Source organism: Callorhinus ursinus, unplaced genomic scaffold (genome assembly GCF_003265705.2).
Source record: "Callorhinus ursinus isolate GAN/ISIS: 27379988/994484 unplaced genomic scaffold, GSC_fseal_2.0 scaffold24, whole genome shotgun sequence".
In the NCBI taxonomy this organism is placed as follows: Eukaryota; Metazoa; Chordata; class Mammalia; order Carnivora; family Otariidae; genus Callorhinus; species Callorhinus ursinus.
In genome coordinates, this window is record NW_027397086.1 from 20,523,584 (window position 1) to 20,543,724 (window position 20,141).

A 20,141-nucleotide genomic window follows, 5' to 3' on the forward strand; every position below is an offset into this window, starting at 1 on the left:
ACCCAGCTGCAGTGGCACAGTGTCACGTAGACAGCTGAGAGAGAGAAAGACGCGCCAGTGAACACGTGTCCGTCACGCATTCCAGGAACTCTGAGCACAGGATGGCTGAAGTGACAGGTTGTTTGGGAGCTTGAGGGGTGGTTGGACAGACCGTCAGAAAGATCTGTAAAATCAAGACCCTAGAGGATTTTGTATTTTGCAGTAGAAATTTGAGCTTAATTTTACACGTGGTGAGGAGTCAATTGTTGGGAGGTGGCAATCTCAGAAGCTTTCCATTTTGGAAAGATGATACAGGTAGAGGGTGGCAGAGAAGGTTTTGGTCAGGGAGGTGCTGTCGGACATAAGACAAAATGTCGGGAGACCGGTTAGGTGACTAGGAGAGTTTTGCTGAATTAAGGAAGGAAAACTTGGTGCCTTTCCCAACCCTTCCCATACCCACACCCTCCACACCCTGTCCCCCTGGGCTCAGCACAAGTTCATATTTGGGTGCAGCGTCTTTCAGGACTTTGCCTCAGCATTTTCTCAGATGCAAATTCTCTACCTGTGGGCTGGTTCACTTTTCCTACCAGTTGCTACATGATCATGCTTTTCTGCCTTAGTATTTACTGACTTCATAGGACTGTTGTATTAACAGCTGTTGTAGTGAATCTCTGCATGGCCGCTGGTGGCCCTTGAGCAATGTGTCCTAGAGAATAGAGTCATCACTAGAGGTTGTATTTCCCCCCGAGCCCTCAGACAGGGAAGGAAATTGCAAGTGTCTCTCTGGGCACTCTAGAAAGTTACAGCCCATTTGGTTAGGTGGGAATATTGACTCATGCCGATGGATATCCTTTCTGTTCTCAGATGAATATTGAAGCTCTTCTGGAGAATCTTTATTTTCAGTCAAAAGAGAATCTTTCTGCGACTCTGGAAGTCATCTTGGAGCGCACCGAGGACTTTACTGATTCTGCCTACACGAGCCATGAGCACAGGGAACGCATCTTGGAACTGTCAACTCAGGCAAGACTGGAACTGCAGCAGTTACTTTCTGTGTGGATTCAAAGTGTAAGAACTTTTTTTCATCAAAGCGATCCTATACAATAGCTTTTTCCTAAAGCTCTGAGAATTGTGGAAGCTAACATGAATGTGGTCTGGAATGGGACAAGGATGTCTCATCCCTTTTCTCCCTCCTTCTTGGCCCGAAGCATCCTTCCCATCCAGCGCTCACAGTACTTGACATTTCTAGGCCTGCTGTTTCTCAGTTGCTCATCCTGGCCAGCCCTCATTCTGTACCACCATCACTATCACAAGTTCATCCCATAGTCCCCACTCATCCACCAAACTCGCCTCTGGAGAATTCCTCCCCAAAATGCTTCTTCAGAGTGAAGAGCCCTACCTAGAGGTTCTCATCCCCTGAGTCTTACTGCCAAAGCCATTCACATGTGCACAGTGCTTAACTCTGAGGACAGCTGATTTATAGACACAACAATTTATTTTATTATTTTTTAGAGAAAGAAGGAAGGGAAGGGGGGAGGGAGAGGGAGAGAGAGAATCTGAGCATGGAGCCTGAGGTGGGGCTCGATCTCACAACCCTGAGGTCGTGACCTGAGAGGGAATCGAGAGTCAAACACTTAACCAACTAAGCCACCCAGGCGCCCCTACAGAACAACAATTTAGACAATTTATTGAAGTCTAGACACAGTGAAGACAAGGGTAGATCCAGCAAGCAGGTAAAAAATTTTTCAACCTTGCACTGATTCCTGGTCTAAGATTGTGAGCAGCCATTTAAAGGTAGACTGCTGGTGCGCATACAGCCTGGGAGGTTATGTGGTAAGAATGGTAAAGATGGACAGAGTTGGGAGTCCCTGGCTGGCTTATGGTAGAGCATGCAACTCTTGATCTTGGGGTCATGAGTTCGAGCCCCATATGTGGTGTAGTTTCCTTTAAAAAAATGAAATTAAAAGAAAGATGGACAGAGTGGGACAACAAAGAAAGTGTGTACCCAGGCTCTTGCAGAGAGTGGTTACAAAATTGACAGGTAGAGGCTTGAGACTGAGCTCTGGCACTCTTTATTTATTTCTTAGACCTAGGGTATGTCAAAAAAAGTATTTAATGTGATTTACAATGTACAGCGTAGATGGAGCAAACCTGGCAGCTATGAACAAAAGCTTTGGCAGTAAAGACGAAGAGGGGTGAATGTGGCTGAGAATAGTAAATGAAGCAGCAGTTGACTTTCATGTAAAGCGATTGGTTTTTGAATGAAGAGTGGATATAAATCAAGATTTCTCCTATTCCTTGGCATCATGACAGTACAAATGCTCATATTAACGGGAAATTAACCTAGAGTAGAGTGCTGTCAGGGCTAAAAGCAATATTTTGTGATTACTTTGAAATATCTATGGGATATCTAATCTGAAGTGTAGATTGCTTCAGTTTTAAATTTTAAACCCAACAGTCAACATGAAGAGTTTCTGTGAAGAAATGCTGTGTTGGGAATCCGAGTCTGTCAACACTTAACTTTGCAATTAGCACCTTTCCCATATTTCACAAGTGCTCAGATTTCTGAGTCTGCATGCCAGATGTATTGTTCATTCATTCATTTTTTTCAGCATTTGTTACTGAGTGCCTTTTATATGCCAAACACCGGAAATCTAAAGATGAATAAGATAAAATCTTTGCCTGCAAGAATTTTGCAGTGGAGAAAAGTGTGGGAAGGGGTAAGGCGAGTACAGAAAGCTTTGTTAAGTGTCCTACCAGAGGTACAGACCATGTGTTGCAGGGACTTGAAGGAGGGCAAATTTATATTTAGGGAGAGGAATCAAGAAGACTTCTTTTTTTTTTTTAAAGATTTTATTTATTTATTTGACACAGAGAGAGACAGCGAGAGAGGGAACACAAGCAGGGGGAGTGGGAGAGGGAGAAGCAGGCTTCCCGCGGAGCAGGGAGACCGATCCAGGACCCTGGGATCATGACCTGAGCCGAAGGCAGTCGCTTAACCAACTGAGCCACCCAGGCGCCCCAAGAAGACTTCTTGAAGATACTGGCATTTAACTTTGATTTATCCATTCAAAGAACTGAGTACCTACTACCTTACATTTGCTGTGCCAGGTATTATGTATTCATTGGTGAGCAAAATAAATGTGATACCAGCCTTCATGGAGCTTACCAAGGCCTAGTGGGGAAGATCGACTTTAACCAAAAAAAATAAAATAAAATAAGTAAATATGTAATTGTAAACTAGAATAATTACTTAGAGAAAGATTAGAATGGGTAAGAAGAGAGCCTAATTTAGATTGTGTGATTCGAAAAGGCCTTTCTGAGGAAGAGACATTTATGTAGAGACTTAAAGGTAAATAGGATTTTAATTTTTAACTCCATTAAGAGCGAAGAGATGAGCATTCTGGGCAGAAGATAAAATAAAATCATTTTAGACATAAATTTATTAACAAAATGAGATTTTAAAAATTCATCTTTTTATACTTACAATGGGAAAATATAACTAGATAGTTAAAATTCTATTTTCCATTCTATCCATAAAAAGGTGAATTTTTAAAATCTACTTTTTTATAATTCACAGAATGATATTCAACATTTATTATAATTTATTTTTCAAGTGAAATTGGAACTACCAGATTAAAAAAGAGGAGGTAACACTATATATATATATATTTTTAATTTTTAGCAAAGCAAGAAAACAAAAAGTATTGCTGAAGAACTAGAACTCGCTGTATTGAAAATCAGTCATAGTCTCAAAGAACTTAAGAAAGAAGTAAGTATAGTTTGAAATTTAGCCTCTTTTAATCCTTTGCTAGTTTTCATGTGGCATGGTATGTATGAAGTGCATTAGTATTAGTATGTCTGTGTGCCTAGAAGATGGTTTTTCATTTTGAACCCACTGTTTTTTGTAATGCCATCCTTCTCAAAGCTTGTACATGGATGTTCATAGCAGCTTTATTTATAATGGCCCCAAACCGGAAACAGTCTAAGTTTCCATCCACAGAGGAATCAATAAATGAATTTTGGTATATAACTCCACTAGTATTACTCAGCAGTAAAAAGGAACAATATCGATACAGGTAATCATATGGATGAATCACTAAAACATAACACTGAAAGAGGTCAGACACCAAAGAATGTGTGTTTGTGTGTGAGTGGGTGTGTATATATATATAATTACATTTAGAAGGAATTCTAGCAAAGGCAATACTAATTTATAGTGACAGAAACCAGATCAGTGGCTGCCTGGGGTCAGAAGTTGGGGGATATTTACTACAAAGGGGCATGGAGAACTTTGGGAGATAAAAGAAATGTATTAAACACTGATTGTGATGGTGCTTACGTAGATATAAATGTCAAAATTCATCAAACTGTACCCTTGGTACATTTTGCTGTATATAAACTATAACCTTAATGTAATTGATTTTTAAAAATATTCTTTTGGTTGAGATTTCCCTGCTTCCTGCAAAACTTGGCCATCTCATGATTTATTTGATCACTCTCAGGTTATTGAAAGTCACTGCAAGTCAGATGTTTGCCAACTACAGCCAGGCTGTCTGTTTTAAGTCAAGTTTGGGGAGACATAGTCCTGCCCATGTGCTTACATATTGTCTACTGTTTTTTCACAACGGCAGGATTGGGTAGTTGCAGTAGACACTGTGCAGCCTGAAAAGCCTAAAATACTCCCTGTGCGGCCCTTTACAGAGTAAGTTTGCCAGTCCCTGCCTTAGGTCATGAAACACAATCTCAGTTCCATAATTAGAATGATTTCTCCAATATATTAATTGCTACTTTGGTATTCATTCAATTATAGGACTTAACCCCTGTTTCCCAGCCCACAGCCTCACCTAGGGCTTTTGGGAAAGGTGTGTGTGGTCTCTGGTCTCTTTTCACACCTTTGTTCCTTCCCCCCCCTCCCGCTTAGCTTCAGTTCCCGATCTTTGCCAGGTGTGGCTCAAGGCCACAAGAGAGGAAGTGGGGAGGTGGAAAGTTCTTTGAAAACTGGTGCCCTTACAGGATGCTTTGGGCTCTGTTTAGGCTGACTTTGTCTCTCCTGGATGATTGTGTGTGTTCTTCCGAGGCCCTCCTGTGGGGCCCTCCAGCTCCTCACGGCGGCTCCCGTGCCGTCCTCCTCCCTTTGCTCTGGGGTGCACCCAGTAGGCACCCATCAGCTCTCCAAACAGAGCTTCCTTATCTCCAATTCCCTTAGTCTTTTATATTTTTGCACAGTCAAGGGTTCAAGAGAATGGAATTGGGTTTTGGTTTTCTTTGATAAATTATGTACATGATGATTCGTTTCCCATCTTACTTAGTGGACCTTCATTTTACCATCTTATTAAACATAGAAGGATGTTATGGTTTTCTTTGGTTTAAAAAAAGCCTATCCATGTTTTCCAGCCTATTCAATTTTAACTAAACTATTGTTAAAATTTGACTATCAGTAAGAGGATTAAATCCTTTGGTGATAGACTGAGCAGCTTGCCACCAGCTTCATTTTCTTTACCTCTGAAATGAGTGAAACAACATCAACCTAGAAGAATTTTTTTTTTAAATGAGGTTGTTTTGTTTTGTTTTGTTTTTTTTAAGATTTTATTTATTCATGAGAGACAGAGAGAGAGAGGGAGAAGCAGGCTCCCAGGGAGCAGGGAGCCCCATGCGGGACTCGATCTAGGACCCTGGAGACGCTTAACCATCTGAGCCACCCAGGCGCCCAAGAATTTTTTTTTTTTTAAGATTTTATTTATTTGTTTGACAGACAGCAAGAGAGGGAACACAAGCAGGGGGAGTGGGAGAGGGAGAAGCAGGCTCCCCGTTGAGCAGGGAGCCTGATGTGGGGCTCGATCCCAGGACCCTGGGATCCTAACCTGAGCTGAAGGCAGACGTTTAACGGCTGAGCCACCCAGGCGCCCCTAGAAGAATTTTTATAATGATTAAGGCAGATGGTCTCTATAAAACCACTGTCCATTCATTGTGCAGAGTGGAACTTTGGGTTTATTCACCCTTCCTCCCTTAGGCGTGGTAATAAGTTGTCTCTAGAACCACTCAGATTTACGTGACTGTGGGCAAGTCACTCAGTCTCTAAGGACCTGTTTCATAGTCTGTAAAATAAAGGGCTGGCATTAGGTATTCTCTAAGGCCCTGATGGTTAAATAAAATCTTTTAAAATTTTTATGTGGCATTTAGTTTCCAAAGGAAAGAACATTTTAATGTCTTTGTTTCTGACCAATTATTCTCACTTGATTGCATGAATGCGGACTTACTCCATTGTTAATTTTGTAGAAAGTCCTGTAATTTGAATTGACATTGGATTATTTCCAGGAAAAAAAAAATCACTTCATTCAATAGGCTTCGTTTAAAGTCAGATTTTCCTTAGGACAGTGTTATTAAAAACGATCTCTTCCTGGAGAACCCCAGAATAACCCGTCACATCATTTTTTTTTTTTTTAACAAAAAGCAGGATGAAGGGAAGATTTTGGAGTTAATAGTACCCAAAGATATCTGCTGAGAGTGGGCCATGCTTAAAATCCATTCCAAGTCAAATACAGCCTTGGGGTTTTGGTTACCCTTTGTCATTTATCCTGTGACCCAAGAGTTGGGGAGTAAAGTTCTAGATAGCAACTACAGGTGGGCTGTAATCCCCTGAGGGAAGGGAGTATGTCCTACTTGTCTGTATGTCCAGCCTCAAATACAGTGTCTGCCATGATCTGGGTATCTAATAAAATTTTGTTGAATACCTAATTGATTGAATCTCACATCAGTACCTTTTCAAAAGTCTGTTAAACCTTACTGATCATGAACTGCCATTTGATTATCCTCGTAGTTCTCTGAATACTGCCCTCTTAATACTGTTGTGTTTCTTACTAACTTCCAGAGTAGTGGAAGCATTTTTTAAGTAAGAGAGAAGCTGTGTGGGCAAGAACTAGTTAATAGCAGGATGAGAAAGGGACCAGCCACTCCACACTAGCTGAGCAGTTCATCTTCTGCAGACATGAGGGGACTCAAAGATGTCCCTGTCACTCCTGCCTTGGGAGAACAGACAAGCTCCCCCGTGCGGCCCAACTGCTACTGTTGCCACAGGAATTTTACGCTCTCCTCTCTCAGTGGATCAAGTGGGGACTGCTCCTTTTTCGTTTTTAAAGTGCTTGTGCGCTGCTTGATGACAAAACCTGATTGTTGTATTTCTTTCATTGCCCTTCACCCCCCACATCTGCAGCTTCACAGGACAGCAACCCAGCTGACAGCAGATCTGTTAAAATACCATGCTGATCATGTGGTCCTAAAAGCATTAAAACTTACTGGAGTAGAAGGAAATTTAGAAGGTTTGGCTGAGTATGCCTGTAAACTCTCTGAACAGAAAGAGCAGCTTGTTGAGGTGAGTAATAGGTTCGTTTGTTAAAGAAATTGTGGTTTCATGATAGCTGTATCATCATCAGGGAATATTGACACAAATAGAGTTTGGGGGTAACTTATATGAGCATTTTCTCTGTCTCCTTTGGAATCTTAAAGATACAATGTTTATCTGTTCTGTTCTTACAACAGTCTGGCCTCTAAAACAAAACAAAAAATGCTGGAACCCACAGATGCACTTATTAATCCCCTTGTCCTTATTCTTTCAGAGAGGTTAGGCTTAGGAGTAGAGCAGTGGAGACACATCCTATGACCTTGTTTCTCTTTGAACCTGTGGGGTCTCAGCAGGAAAGAGACGGCACACTTGAATTAGGATAATTTAAAGAGGCTTTAATAAAGGAGCTGTTTACAGTTGCATAGACACGGTGTGGGGGACCGTGGGAGTACAGTAATCGGGGTTAGTGATAGCAGAGCTGGTACTGCTGGTAGGCCCAAATTAATAGGGGAGAGGAGTGGTTACGGGAAACTGGAAGGGCATAGAGTCTTTCAGAAAGCCACCATGAGAGGTTCTGATTTCAAGACTAGACGCAGAGCCACAGCCCAAGGCAACCCTGCAGGGAAGAAGCATGAGAATAAAGGCCCTTACTGTTTGCATTCTTGCTGGTCTATTGCTGGGGCTTCCCATTGGCCAAACATAGCTGGAGACCACAAATGTCAGTCTCCCAGGGCATAAAGCAGTTTGAAGAGGAAGGAGAGTGGATGTGGACAGACAAAGAAAAGACATTCAGCACAGTATTCCTCCTCTGAACCTCTTCTGTTCTGCCCAAGCCTCTATTGGGTGTTACTGGTGCTTCACCTGCCACTTTTGCTATAATATCAATTATTAATTGATATTCTAAGCTTTTCACTTACTGAAAACACTAGACATCTCTTAGTAAAAAATATATACTTAACCAGTGTATAACTTGTGCATATCAGGTATATCCAACATGTACACAAATGCACAGATATAAACCATAGAGCTGTCTCCATATTACCTGCTGTCCCCAGCTCACCAAATAATGGTCAAAAGGAACCGTTAGTCTAAGTGGACTACCTTTCTCTCCTTTACTTGCCTACATATGAAAACTGCTAGGGGAAAAAAAGAAAAAAGAAAACTGCTAGGGAGCATTCTTAAAATGACTATAGATACATCTCCATTTTACAATAGATTCGATGATTATGTTTTTTAAAATAGTTTTTTAAACATGTAATTGACATATAACATTGTGTAAGTTTAAGGTGTACAACATAATGATCTCAAATACGTATGTATTTTGAAATGATCACCACAATAAATTTAGTTAACATCCATCACCTCAGATGGTTACAGAAAATTATTTTTCCTTGTGATGGGAACTTGTAAGATCTACTCCCTTAGCAACTTTCAAGTATACAAAACAGTACTGTTAACTCTAGTCTTATATATTATATCCTCAGAACATATTTATCTTATAGCTGGAGAGTTGTACCTTTTGATCACCTTCACCTGTTATGCTGCTGTTATGTTTATAAACCAAGTATTATGACTGTAAACAATCTTGCTACTTATAGGAATCCTGCAGCAAAATTTTTAAGTGAAAAAAATGTTTTCTGCCTCAAGTCTCAAGATTTTCAATAATTTTCTCTGATAAGGCTCTTTTCTCGTTACATCAGCCTTGCCTAATCCAGTGTTATCTCCAGTGAAAGGTGTGTTAATTAATTGACCCTGAGAGGAAGTGTTGTTTGTTGATAGAATGTGTAGCTTGGGGGTGCCTGGGTGGCTCAGTCATTAAGTATCTGCCTTCCGCTCAGGTCACGGGTCACAGCGGCAGGCCTGCTTCTCCCTGCTTGTGTTCCCTCTCTCGCTGGGTCTCTCTCTGTCAAAATAAAAAAAAAAAGAACGTGTAGCTTGACAGAGTATACCTGAGGGACCTTGGGCAAATCACTTCTCTGAGCGAAGTTTCTTCATACATACAATGTATGGGCACTTACTAGATCCTTTCAGAGATTCCTTCTGGTTCTCATATTCTGTGACCACTTGCCATAATGAGATAAGAAATAGAGACAAAGAGACAATATGCTCTATGCTTATGTATTCCTGCTTTATTCTTAGAAAATCTGTTGGTGACCAATATAGTATTATGATAATCTTCTAAGTAATATACAACCTGATTTTTAATAAATAAGGTTTAATTTAATAAGGTTTTAATAAGTTTTCTGTGTAAGGCTTTATTTCCTTTATTAATTATAAAATGAAAACCTGTATTGTGAAGAATGAGAAGGTGGAGGTTGAACTGTAGAGATGTTTTCTCATAGGTCTGTCGATTGTTACGTCATATATCTGGGACAGAACCTCTTGAAATAACCTGTGTACATGCAGAGGAGACATTTCAGGTGACTGGCCAACAGGTATGATCAATAGCAGATCATTACTTTATATTATGTCTTGTCTGAGTGTCATAACAAATTGTGTGGAAGGAAGATGTGTGTGGTTCTGCATAACTAGAGGTCAGATCTACTGAGAGTGATGAAGAAGATAATGGAATTTTCACTGATAGTGTGCCAGAACATAGCTGACATTCCATGCTGATGCTGCTCATCTGCAAAACTGGAGATTGGCCCATTTAATTGATGTCCTAGTTTATATTTATTTTCAATGAAGCTGTTTGCAGTGCAGGTTGTAATGACATATTTGAAAAGTAATTTACTGGGGCGCCTGGCTGGCTCAGTCAGTGGAGTGTGAGCGTGTAGCTCTTGGTCTTGGGGTTGTGGGTTCCAGCCCTGTATTGGGTATAGAGATTACTTAAAAAAATAAAATCTTAGCGGCACCTGGCTCAGTCAGTTAAGTGTTTGCCTTCGTCTCAGGTCGTGATCTCAGGGTCCTAGGATCCAGCCCCATGTCGGGCTCCCTGTTCAGTGGGGAGTCTGCTTTTCCCTCTCTCTTTGCCCCTCTCCCCCACTTATGCTCTCTCTCTCTCTCTCTCAAATAAATAAAACCTTTAAAAAAAATAAAATCTTTAAAAAAAAGGTAAGTTACCATTATGGACCAAGCCATAAAAATATTTACATGTTTTGACCTAGGATTCCCAAGGATATAAGGAAATTAGAAAAACAAAAGTGAAAGCAATGTTTGTTACAGCATTACTTACAATAAGATTCAGTTGGAAGCAAAATAATTATCTTAAGTTAGGCAAATAGCACATTATGACCTTAAGTAATAATCATGATAACTAGAATTAGCAACACTGAAAAATGTATTGTTAAAATGTTAGATGATAAAAGCAGGATACGTATTTGTATACTTACTATAATTGCTACTATGTAAAATGTACATATATAAGAAAATGAGGGGTGCTTGGGTGGCTCAGTCAGTTAGGGTGGACACTCAGGTGTCCAACTCTGTTTTGGCTCAGGTCACGATCTCAGGGTCGTGAGATCGAGCCCCGTGTCAAGAGATTTTCTCTCTTCCTCTCCTTCTGCCCCTCCTGCTCATGCTCCCCCCTCTCTATCTCTAAAAATAAATAAATCTTAAAAAAAGAAAAAAGAAAATGACTACATAGGAATATATAGAAATGGAAGTTCTTGTGCTTTTTTGGAAAAATTGTGAATTTTTTCTGAATTTTCTGAACTATAACTTTGTCTTTATAATTTTCCAGAGCCTTTTAAAAATCGATATCCCATTTAATATTGTCCCTGTCAAATTAATCTAAAGAGAAAAACGAGGGGCAGAACTTCCTTTCTTTTTTAGGTCTAAGCTCCAAAATACGATTTACCAGGCGTTCTTGTTTCACTTATCATGGTCAGCCAAAGGACGTACTCCTAACTGTAGTATTACATGGTAGATGTAGAGCCCTTGGATTTAGAGTTGAGAACAGTGCAAGTGACTTAGAGACCATAGTGGCCTGCGTCTTCTAGCGGAAGCATGTTGAATGTTGGACGGATGTGCGCTCTGTAGAGAACAGTGTGAAAGGCTTATCATGGAAGGAAGAAGTATATCAGTGACCCTTAGCAATGATCATCTGCTGAACATTTTATTATAACCAGAGGATCTCTCCTTATTAAGAGAAACCAAGGCTTCAATATTTGCTTGTCTGCTTGAGATTCATCCTGCTTGCCTTGGCTTTTAAATGTATTTCAGTAGAATTAAAAGGTTTGACTCTTCTGCCATATGCAATCAGCTCTTGCTTTCCTCAAGCCCTACTTGCTATTTGGCTGTAATTCTCTGCTTACTGTTTTTATTGTAGCAGGGATATTAGGAATAACCACACTTTCTTCCCCAGGATGGTGATAGAGCCTGTTGTCAATTTCCATAACTTGAAAAGCATTTTTGTTCTCACACCCTTAGCCTTTACTCCTTGTCTTTGCCATCTGTTTCACAAAGGGATCATTTAAGGAAATAGAGCATGCCTCTGGGATAATTTGTATTTATTTCTGGACATCTCTACTTTAGCTATGTCATCTTTGTATTTCCTTTAGAATGTTAGATCCTGTCCAGGGCACAATGGAGCAGTTTGTACAGCATACAATGGCTCCTGGTCGAGAGGGAAGTCCCACTGAAATCTAGCTCATGGTTCTCTGGCAAGCCCATGTGCCTGCCCTCCCTGAGGATGGGGAACTTTGTTTTGCTCATGAAGCTGCCACCTACTTGTCAAGTCCTGTGCGTGTATGACTGTGGCCACCCAGGAGGAACATGTAGCTCTAATTCCCTTACAGGTAGCATGACGTGGACCCTATCAGTCTTCTGAAAGCTCCCCAGTGACTTCCTGTCTCACAGTAAAGTCCAGTCCTTACTGTGTATGTTCCGCACCACATGGCCTCTGGTGTCCTTCCTTTTTTCATGTCAGTCCAGTCACAGTGGCCTACTGGCTGATCCTTGAACACACTAGAAGTGCTCCACCTCATCCCAAATGACTCGCCCTAGATTTCCTTTGGCCCCACTGGCCCTTAGTTCTTGGCTTTTCTGTGCCACCTTTTCCGTGACCACCTAACACCCTCTCTCCTCCTTACCGTTTATTTTTATACATATAATTTATCATAACTTATAATATCTTATCATTTAGTTGTATGTTTTTTATTATGTCTCCCCCCATTATGTGAGTCCCATGGAGACAACCATCTTCATCTGTTTCACTCATAGCTCTTTCCCCAGCTCCTGGAACACGGGTATAGTGCCTCGCACAGAGTAGGTGAATGAATAGCCATGTATTAGTTACTTGATGTCCCCGAGCCTCAGTTTCTCTCTCTCTATTGAGGAAATGTATTTTGTTTGTGTGTTTTTGAAGGTCAATACTAATGTAGATCGACCCCTAAGACAGTATCTCAAGAATGTATCTGCCGTGTGCTCATAGGTGTGTGTGTTTGTTACCACTCCTACCACTGCCGGTACTACTAGCCACCTACCACTCCCACTACTGCTACTGGTCCTGCTCCCCTTACCGGTACTCCTACTGCCACCAGCACCACCAGCACCACTGTGGCGACCGCTGCCGCTGCCACAGCCCCTGCCCTGTGTCTTGTGTACAGCGCAATCCACCCTTCCTGGTCTGAGTGTAACTCTTTGAATTCTGCTGTGGAAATGACTCTGTGAAAGTAGTTTTCCTGAAATAAAGACCATTGCTCCCTGAATAAAGGTTTGTATATAATAATGCATGCTATTTATTTGTGGATCAGATTCGAAGAAACAGCAAGTTTTGTTCCATGTCTCTCCACGTTGGCCAACGTGGTGCTTATGTGTGGAAAGCACTTCATAGTTGTTTGTTGAACAACTATGAAGTGTACAGTACAGACTTAAGTCTGGTCTCCAATGTGATGTTGAGAGCTAAGATTTTGAAATGGACACCTGTGTATGTTGTATTTCATTAGATAATTTCTGCCGCTGAGACATTGACATTGCATCCATCTAGTAAAATTGCTAAAGAAAACCTAGATGTATTTTGTGAAGCTTGGGAATCCCAAATTGGTGACATGTCAACACTGCTAAGAGAAATCAATGACGTGTTTGAAGGAAGACGAGGTGAGAAACTGTCTGCATATTTAAATATATTATTATTTTAATTAGCTCTGTTAGTTTTTTAATGTCAAACCTCAGTTGCAAAATGAATTATCTTGTTATAACCCAATGGGTTATTTTTATAGTAACATACCTTCCACAGAAAAATTGTGAAAATGTTGCGTGTCCTTCTTTATTGTAGTATGTAAACAGTACAATTTATTGTACAACAGTGTAGTAGATTTCTTTGAATTAATAATATTCTAGTTTTCCTATTGAAATTTGGTCATGTTATATTTTATCAAAATTGTTTTTTAGTTTTAGTACAAAAGCTCTTCTGTAATACAATTATTCTCTGATTTAATTCTACTAACTTCATAATGAAATGAAGGTAGTTACTTGATTTTTGAATTGCTTTCCTTCCACTTGGATGGAATCTCTTTCTTTGATGACTACATAATCTTGGAAAATTTCCTATGGTGGGTAAGTTCATTGGTATTTCTACAACATGTAGAATAGCACTGCACAATGTATAGGAAGGCATCATTTTTATTCTTTATTTTAATAACAACCGGGACTTTGGTTTATTTTCCATTGTATGGTGTGTCCTCTTATTTATGTTTATGTGTTTTCATGTGTTTTATCCTCTTTGAATGGCTTCTGTTAGTGTCAAGCATGCTTTTTTATTTTTAAAATAAAATGTCCTTTAAGCCACAATAACATCAAATTACATATTTATTTTTATTGACTTGAACATCTAAACATTTCATATTTTTAAAAATACCTATATAGGATAATTGCTGATTTACTTTTAAAAATCAGAAAATTAGATAGACTTTGTAAATATAGCATAATTTGTAAAATATAATAAATCTTTACCGTGCTTTTACATTTAAAGATTTCTGTGATAGCTAATCTAAATGGCTTATCACTTCAATGCTTTTATAAAGTATTTATAGACACATGGATTTTTATGTGAGGCAAGTTTCATATATTAAAAGGTAAAGTGATGTTGTTGATTCATATCTGAAGAAGAATGGTCATTTAGCTATAGGACTTGTTTAGGAAATGAAGAAAATGACTTCCCCATCTTTCTCAACACCAGCACCCACTACAGATAGACTAGAGCTGAAACAGGAAAATCCTATACTTATGTTTGGACCACATGGTCTCTGGTTTCTTTTACTTTCAAGCTGGATGTTATGTAAATGGTCTCTTCTTTAAGTTTGGGTAACCTATCCTCAAAAAAAAATCAGGTTACCTTAACTTCTTCAGGGCTGAAAGAAATTCCTCTGTAGGTGGGAAACTCTGCTGCCTCAATCAATGGTACATCCATTGTTTAACCAGTAAAGTATCTTGCTGTTCAGAAGGATCCTTATGTGGGGTTAACTGAGATAGAGTTGGTTGATTTCTTGTACTGCCTTTCTTTGTCCTGACTTTTAACATTAAGCTCATAAGAATAGCTTTTTTGACAAAGAAGTCCAACTCTGGGTTAGCCATTATTGACTGGACTGAGTCCAGTGTCACAGTGTTGTTTTCCTTGTTCTGTATGGTTATTATGACAAGCCTGCCTGTTACCTTGCACCTGTCCACTACTTTCCATACAAAGGATGGAGTGTATTCTTCAGATCCTGATTTCTTTCTGCTACTGTTATAACTCATGTTACAGCTATTATTGAAAACCCTTTGCTGTATTCTATATACCTTTGTTCTGCTCTGAATATCTTGACTCTCATTACTAGAAGAATTATCGGATATGTTTGCAAGTATCGTTTAACCAACCAATTGAAGCAAATAACATGGTAAGCAATGAGAAAGGGACTCAGGGCTAGGTCATTGTCCCCCTTATCCTGGGACACACAAATTTCACTATAGGGCCTCCTGAGGTTGTTTTAAGAACTCAGAAATCAATACTTGTCTTCCTGCCTTTATTTCTGCCTTCTTACCCAACCCTCTTGGGAAGCCATGGTCTTCATATTAGAAAGGACCAGATCAGAAAGACTCCACTTTCCCTTAGTGATGAATTTGTAATCATAGCATTTAGAATTTGAGATTATTTTAGATAACTAAAGGTTAAAAGAAGCCTTCTCTCATAGCTTGTAGACTGTTTCTCCTTTAAAGAGGCTGAATTTCTCTTGTTCTGTTTGAACCATCTTAGAATTAATATGACTAGGCTTCAGGTTATAGGGATGTACCTAATGGTCCTGTTCCATAGCTCTGTGCCTGTTTTATCACTTGGCAGATTGGATGTGTAAGGTGCTGTTCACTGAAATGGGATGCACAGAAGGAGGAACATGCTTGTGGATGAATATGAGCTTATCTGGGGGACATGTGGTTCAAAACAAGGGAGTGACCCATCCAGACAAGAGATAATGAGATGATGATAGTAGAAATGGAGATAAGAAGACTGATGTAAGAAGAATTTTACAGGTCATATTGGTAGGATTTGCTGATTAATTGAATGTAGAGGTAAGGGAGAGTTTGAGGATGACAACTGGGTTTGGATTAGAATACCCCAATCCTACTTCTGTGGTTAGCTAATTGCCTATCCTTCAGTAGTTAGCGATTCATTTTCAGTGGGTCTGGGGACATGATCTTTCTGATAATGCAATAATAGAGCTCCTTCCGGAATCAAAAAAGCTAATTGTGGGACCTTCTAATAGGGAATTACATAGCACATCTTTAGTGAAATAGTGAGGCTTTTCTGTCCTTGGGAAATTAGCTTTAGTTTGTAGAGATGCAGAAGAGCTCTGGATAGTGAAAATGAGAGCAGCATTTCTCAGTTAGGTTTTCATAAGCGATCATTTCGGTACTCCCATCAGATGAGAGGGGCTCTTGAGTTTAACCCTGAACTTAGTTTATCTGGAGGTGTAAGGTGAGAAGTAAAAATGGTGCAGTTGTGGTGTTGATTTAGGGAATATTAAACAAAGGATTTGGGGAGTATTAAACTTACGATACCCCTGTGAAAACAGTGCTTTGAAAAACAGGTTTATAATTCAAATATTGACTATGTTTTCCCCATAAATATTCCTGTTTTTCCAGTTACTTCTAATGTTTATAACATGTTTTCATCAGAGATAGAAATTGTTAATGCCACTTCTTTAATTTGATACAAGAGCTAACTGTAACTGAGTCAATATATTTGCTCTGCTTAGAATCAATGGCAATAATTAGGCTTGTATGGAAAAAACAGCTATAAATTTAATTATAAAATGATTCAGATTAATGATTTTTGGTATCTTTATCAACTTTTTTTTTTTATGATTATCAACTAAACTTGATTTATATTGGAATTGGGGGAAAGAGGGATAACCTTACCTGCACAGCATTTGGGGAAAAGCTATCTTGAAGAAAGATCAGTTTTGCAGTTATCCTCAAATATTCAGATCATTCTGAGTCCAACTAAATGATGGGAATATGGAGCAAAACAAAGTGTCTGTGAGACAGCCTCGGGGACTGGAAGTGCCAGTGATTAATTGGTGATGGTAATGCTAGAAAACCAGATTATAGAAAGGCTCCTTTTTTAATTTCATTTATTTCTCCCTGCCTTCTGGTTTCTTTAACTCTGTTGTTTCTCGGAGAAATAAGGGATACTGAGATAGGTGGCTTTCTTTTTTTTCTCTTGTAGAGAAAATGTGAACATGTCAGGGTCATAGGCTCTATGGAGGATCACAAGGGTAGATAATACAAGATTGCTCACGCCTAAGCTAGTTATGCTTAAGTAATGATTATGCTCGTTTCTGCAGCTTATTAAGACCACTTTTTAGGGCTATTATAGACAGGATTTGGACTTTGAGTTAAGATAAATGGTGAATTTTGAGGTTCTAAATGACTTAAAGTCTTCTATTAATCTTTCACAGCTAAATCAGGCACTTTTTATATCAGCGCTAAGAGACAAGGCATGGAAATAATGTCTTTTAAGTTTTATTTTTCTCTCACAATTCTGAGAACAGAAAATCATTAATAAAATTCCCTTACTATTCCGACATTACAAAGAAATGATTTGAACCGTAAAGCTATTCATGAGTACCAATGGCTTAACCCATAATGACAGTTCATTTTCTAGATCAGCACTGTCCAACAGAAATATAAGGTGAGCCACATATGTACTTTAAAGTTTTCTAGGAGGCACAAGAAAAATTTAAAAAGAAACAGGTGAAATTCATTTCAGTGTTTTCTACTTAACCCAGTGTATCCAAGATAATTGTTTCCGTTTATAATCAATACTTAAAAATGATTAATGAGGTCTCTTACATTTTTCCCCCTTTATATTAAATCTTCAAAATCCAGTATGTATTTTATACTTACAACACATCTCAATTCAGACCGGTCATGTTTCTGTTGCTCAGTAGTCATGCATGGCTGGTGGATTCCATATTCAACAGCACAGTTCTAGATGAAAATTTAAATATGTTATGAATAGGCTCACCCTGTTCATGTAACAGTCATTCTATAAGAAAGTGTATGATTTAGTGCTCTTATACTGTATTTACTTTCACTAGGTGAAACTGTATGAAATTGCTATTTTTGTATTTCAGAGTGGCTGAGTATCAGCAATTTCATATGGTTCTACCTAATATATTACAGCTGAACAAAGTCCCATTCCTTAAAGTCAGGAAGCAATTACTGTTCAATCTTATTGTAAATTCTTTCCCCTATGAACACACTAGGCTTTGAAAACAATCTACCATCCATTGTAACCTAACTTTTGTTTTTAAAGATTTTATTTATTTATTTGTTTGAGAGAGCGAGAATGACAGAGAGACAGCACATGAGAGGGGGGAGGGTCAGAGGGAGAAGCAGACTCCCCGCTGAGCAGAGAGCCCGAAGCGGGATTCCATCCCGGGACTCCAGGATCATGACCTGAGCCGAAGGCAGTCACTTAACCAACTGAGCCACCCAGGCGTCCCTGTAACCTGACTTTATACATGATCTAGAAGTTTGAAATAGGAAAGCACAGGGGTGAAGTGGGCATCACATGTCTCCTTCCTTTCCTCAGTTTACTGTGCTTCCTGCGTGTGTTAATTCACAGCCAAGAGACTGTATTTAGTTTACTTCCTCTTCCTATCTTGTACACTGGAGTTGCTCTGTTTGACTGGAAGAATACTTTAAGAACTTAGGTGTAAATGATTTGGTTTGATAGTCACAGAAAAGGAAGCAAGCCCTGATAACTGGTACTGATAAAAGAAGAATCTGGTTTCATTGGAGGCAGGCCACTGTGAAAGATTTCACTATGAAGGAAGCTTGTTGTAAATATAAGTAAATAGCACTGAGATATTTTGCCTTTCTGCCATTACATTGGGGGAGGGAGAGATTGTCCAACCAGGTACCTTAGAGATACAACTGTTGACAGCCTTCATGTTCACCAGATTACAATTTTGTTTCTGAAACACATGTAATTAATAGACTAAATTATCAAAATGAATGTACTACCATTCCTGTTTAATCATATTAAAAAAATTAAATGTGAATAATAGAAAATACGCTAATAGAAAATTTGTTTTAAGTTATATGTGTTATTTGTAGGAGAGAAGTATGGCTACCTGTCACTTCCAAAGCCAATGGTAAGTAGAAGAGTTTTGTACATTTTTTAAAATTTTTTTATTGTTATGTTAATCACCATACAATACATCATTAGTTTTTGATGTAGTGTTCCATGATTCATTGTTTGCGTATAACACCCAGTGCTCCATGCAGAACGTGCCCTCTTTAATACCCATCACCAGGCTAACCCATCCCCCCACCCCCCTCCCCTCTAGAACCCTCAGTTTGTTTTTCAGAGTCCATCGTCTCTCATGGTTCGTCTCCCCCTCTGACTTACTTCCCTTCATTCTTCCCCTCCTGCTATCTTCTTCTTTTTCTTTTTTTTTTCTTAACATATCTTGCATTATTTGTTTCAGAGGTACAGATCTGTGATTCAACAGTCTTGCACAATTCACAGCGCTCACCATAGCACATACCCTCCCCAAAGTCTACCACCCAGCCACCCCCTCCCTCCCACCCCCCACCACTCAGCAACACTCAGTTTGTTTCCTGAGATTAAGAATTCCTCATATCAGTGAGGTCATATGATACATGTCTTTCTCTGATTGACTTATTTCACTCAGCATAACACCCTCCAGTCCCATCCACATCGTTGCAAATGGCAAGATCTCATTCCTTTTGATGGCTGCATAATATTCCATTGTGTATATATACCGCTTCTTCTTTATCCATTCATCTGTCGTTGGACATCTTGGCTCTTTCCACAGTTTGCTATTGTGGACATTGCTGCTATAAACATTGGGGTGCACATACCCCAGTTTTGTACATTTTGGAATGTTTTATTCAGAACCCAAATGGTAAATTTGAAACTGAAACTGATGCATCTGACTGCAGTCTAAAATAATGTCCCACTAGGTGGCCGGCTTGGTGACATGTATGAAGATGGTTTCTGCACCTTGTCAGGCAACTCCCTTTCAGTCTTCAGTAAACACTAATAATAATCATTTGTAAAAGTAAAAGTAAAAATAATGAAAACACAACTGAATTAAAAAAAATAAGATAGGCCGTAAAATTCTAAATAAAATAAACCCTCCAAACCTTGAGGCTATGTCTTCAATGCTTTATCGTCTACCAGACGAAGGAGGAAGATACAGGTGATGTGACTCTTACAAGGAGGAGCCAGAGAGAACACAGATCATCTGCATTTTCCAGTGAACATAAGGGGCAGCTCGTATTTGTACATGTGTGCGGCTTTATAGTTTCCCCACATTCATTTCTGTCCTATTTCTTCTATAGTGAGCAACATCAGAAAATCTCAAAAGGG

The 20,141-nt window shown here is 39.3% G+C and overlaps 1 protein-coding gene across 4 annotated transcripts in view; it reads left to right on the plus strand.

The window, feature by feature from the left end:
* CTNNAL1 (catenin alpha like 1) overlaps positions 1–20,141 on the plus strand; it is a 60,372-nt gene that overhangs the window by 29,414 nt on the left and 10,817 nt on the right. For 3 of the 4 annotated variants that reach the window (XM_073876601.1, XM_025888428.2, XM_073876600.1), the window contains 6 exons: positions 844–1,044; positions 3,662–3,748; positions 7,190–7,348; positions 9,661–9,753; positions 13,207–13,357; positions 18,860–18,897. In XM_073876601.1, coding sequence (XP_073732702.1) covers positions 844–1,044; positions 3,662–3,748; positions 7,190–7,348; positions 9,661–9,753; positions 13,207–13,357; positions 18,860–18,897 — 729 coding nt within the window. The remainder of the gene's footprint in view (positions 1–843; positions 1,045–3,661; positions 3,749–7,189; positions 7,349–9,660; positions 9,754–13,206; positions 13,358–18,859; positions 18,898–20,141) is intronic. The other variant, XM_073876599.1, reaches the window with a different exon arrangement.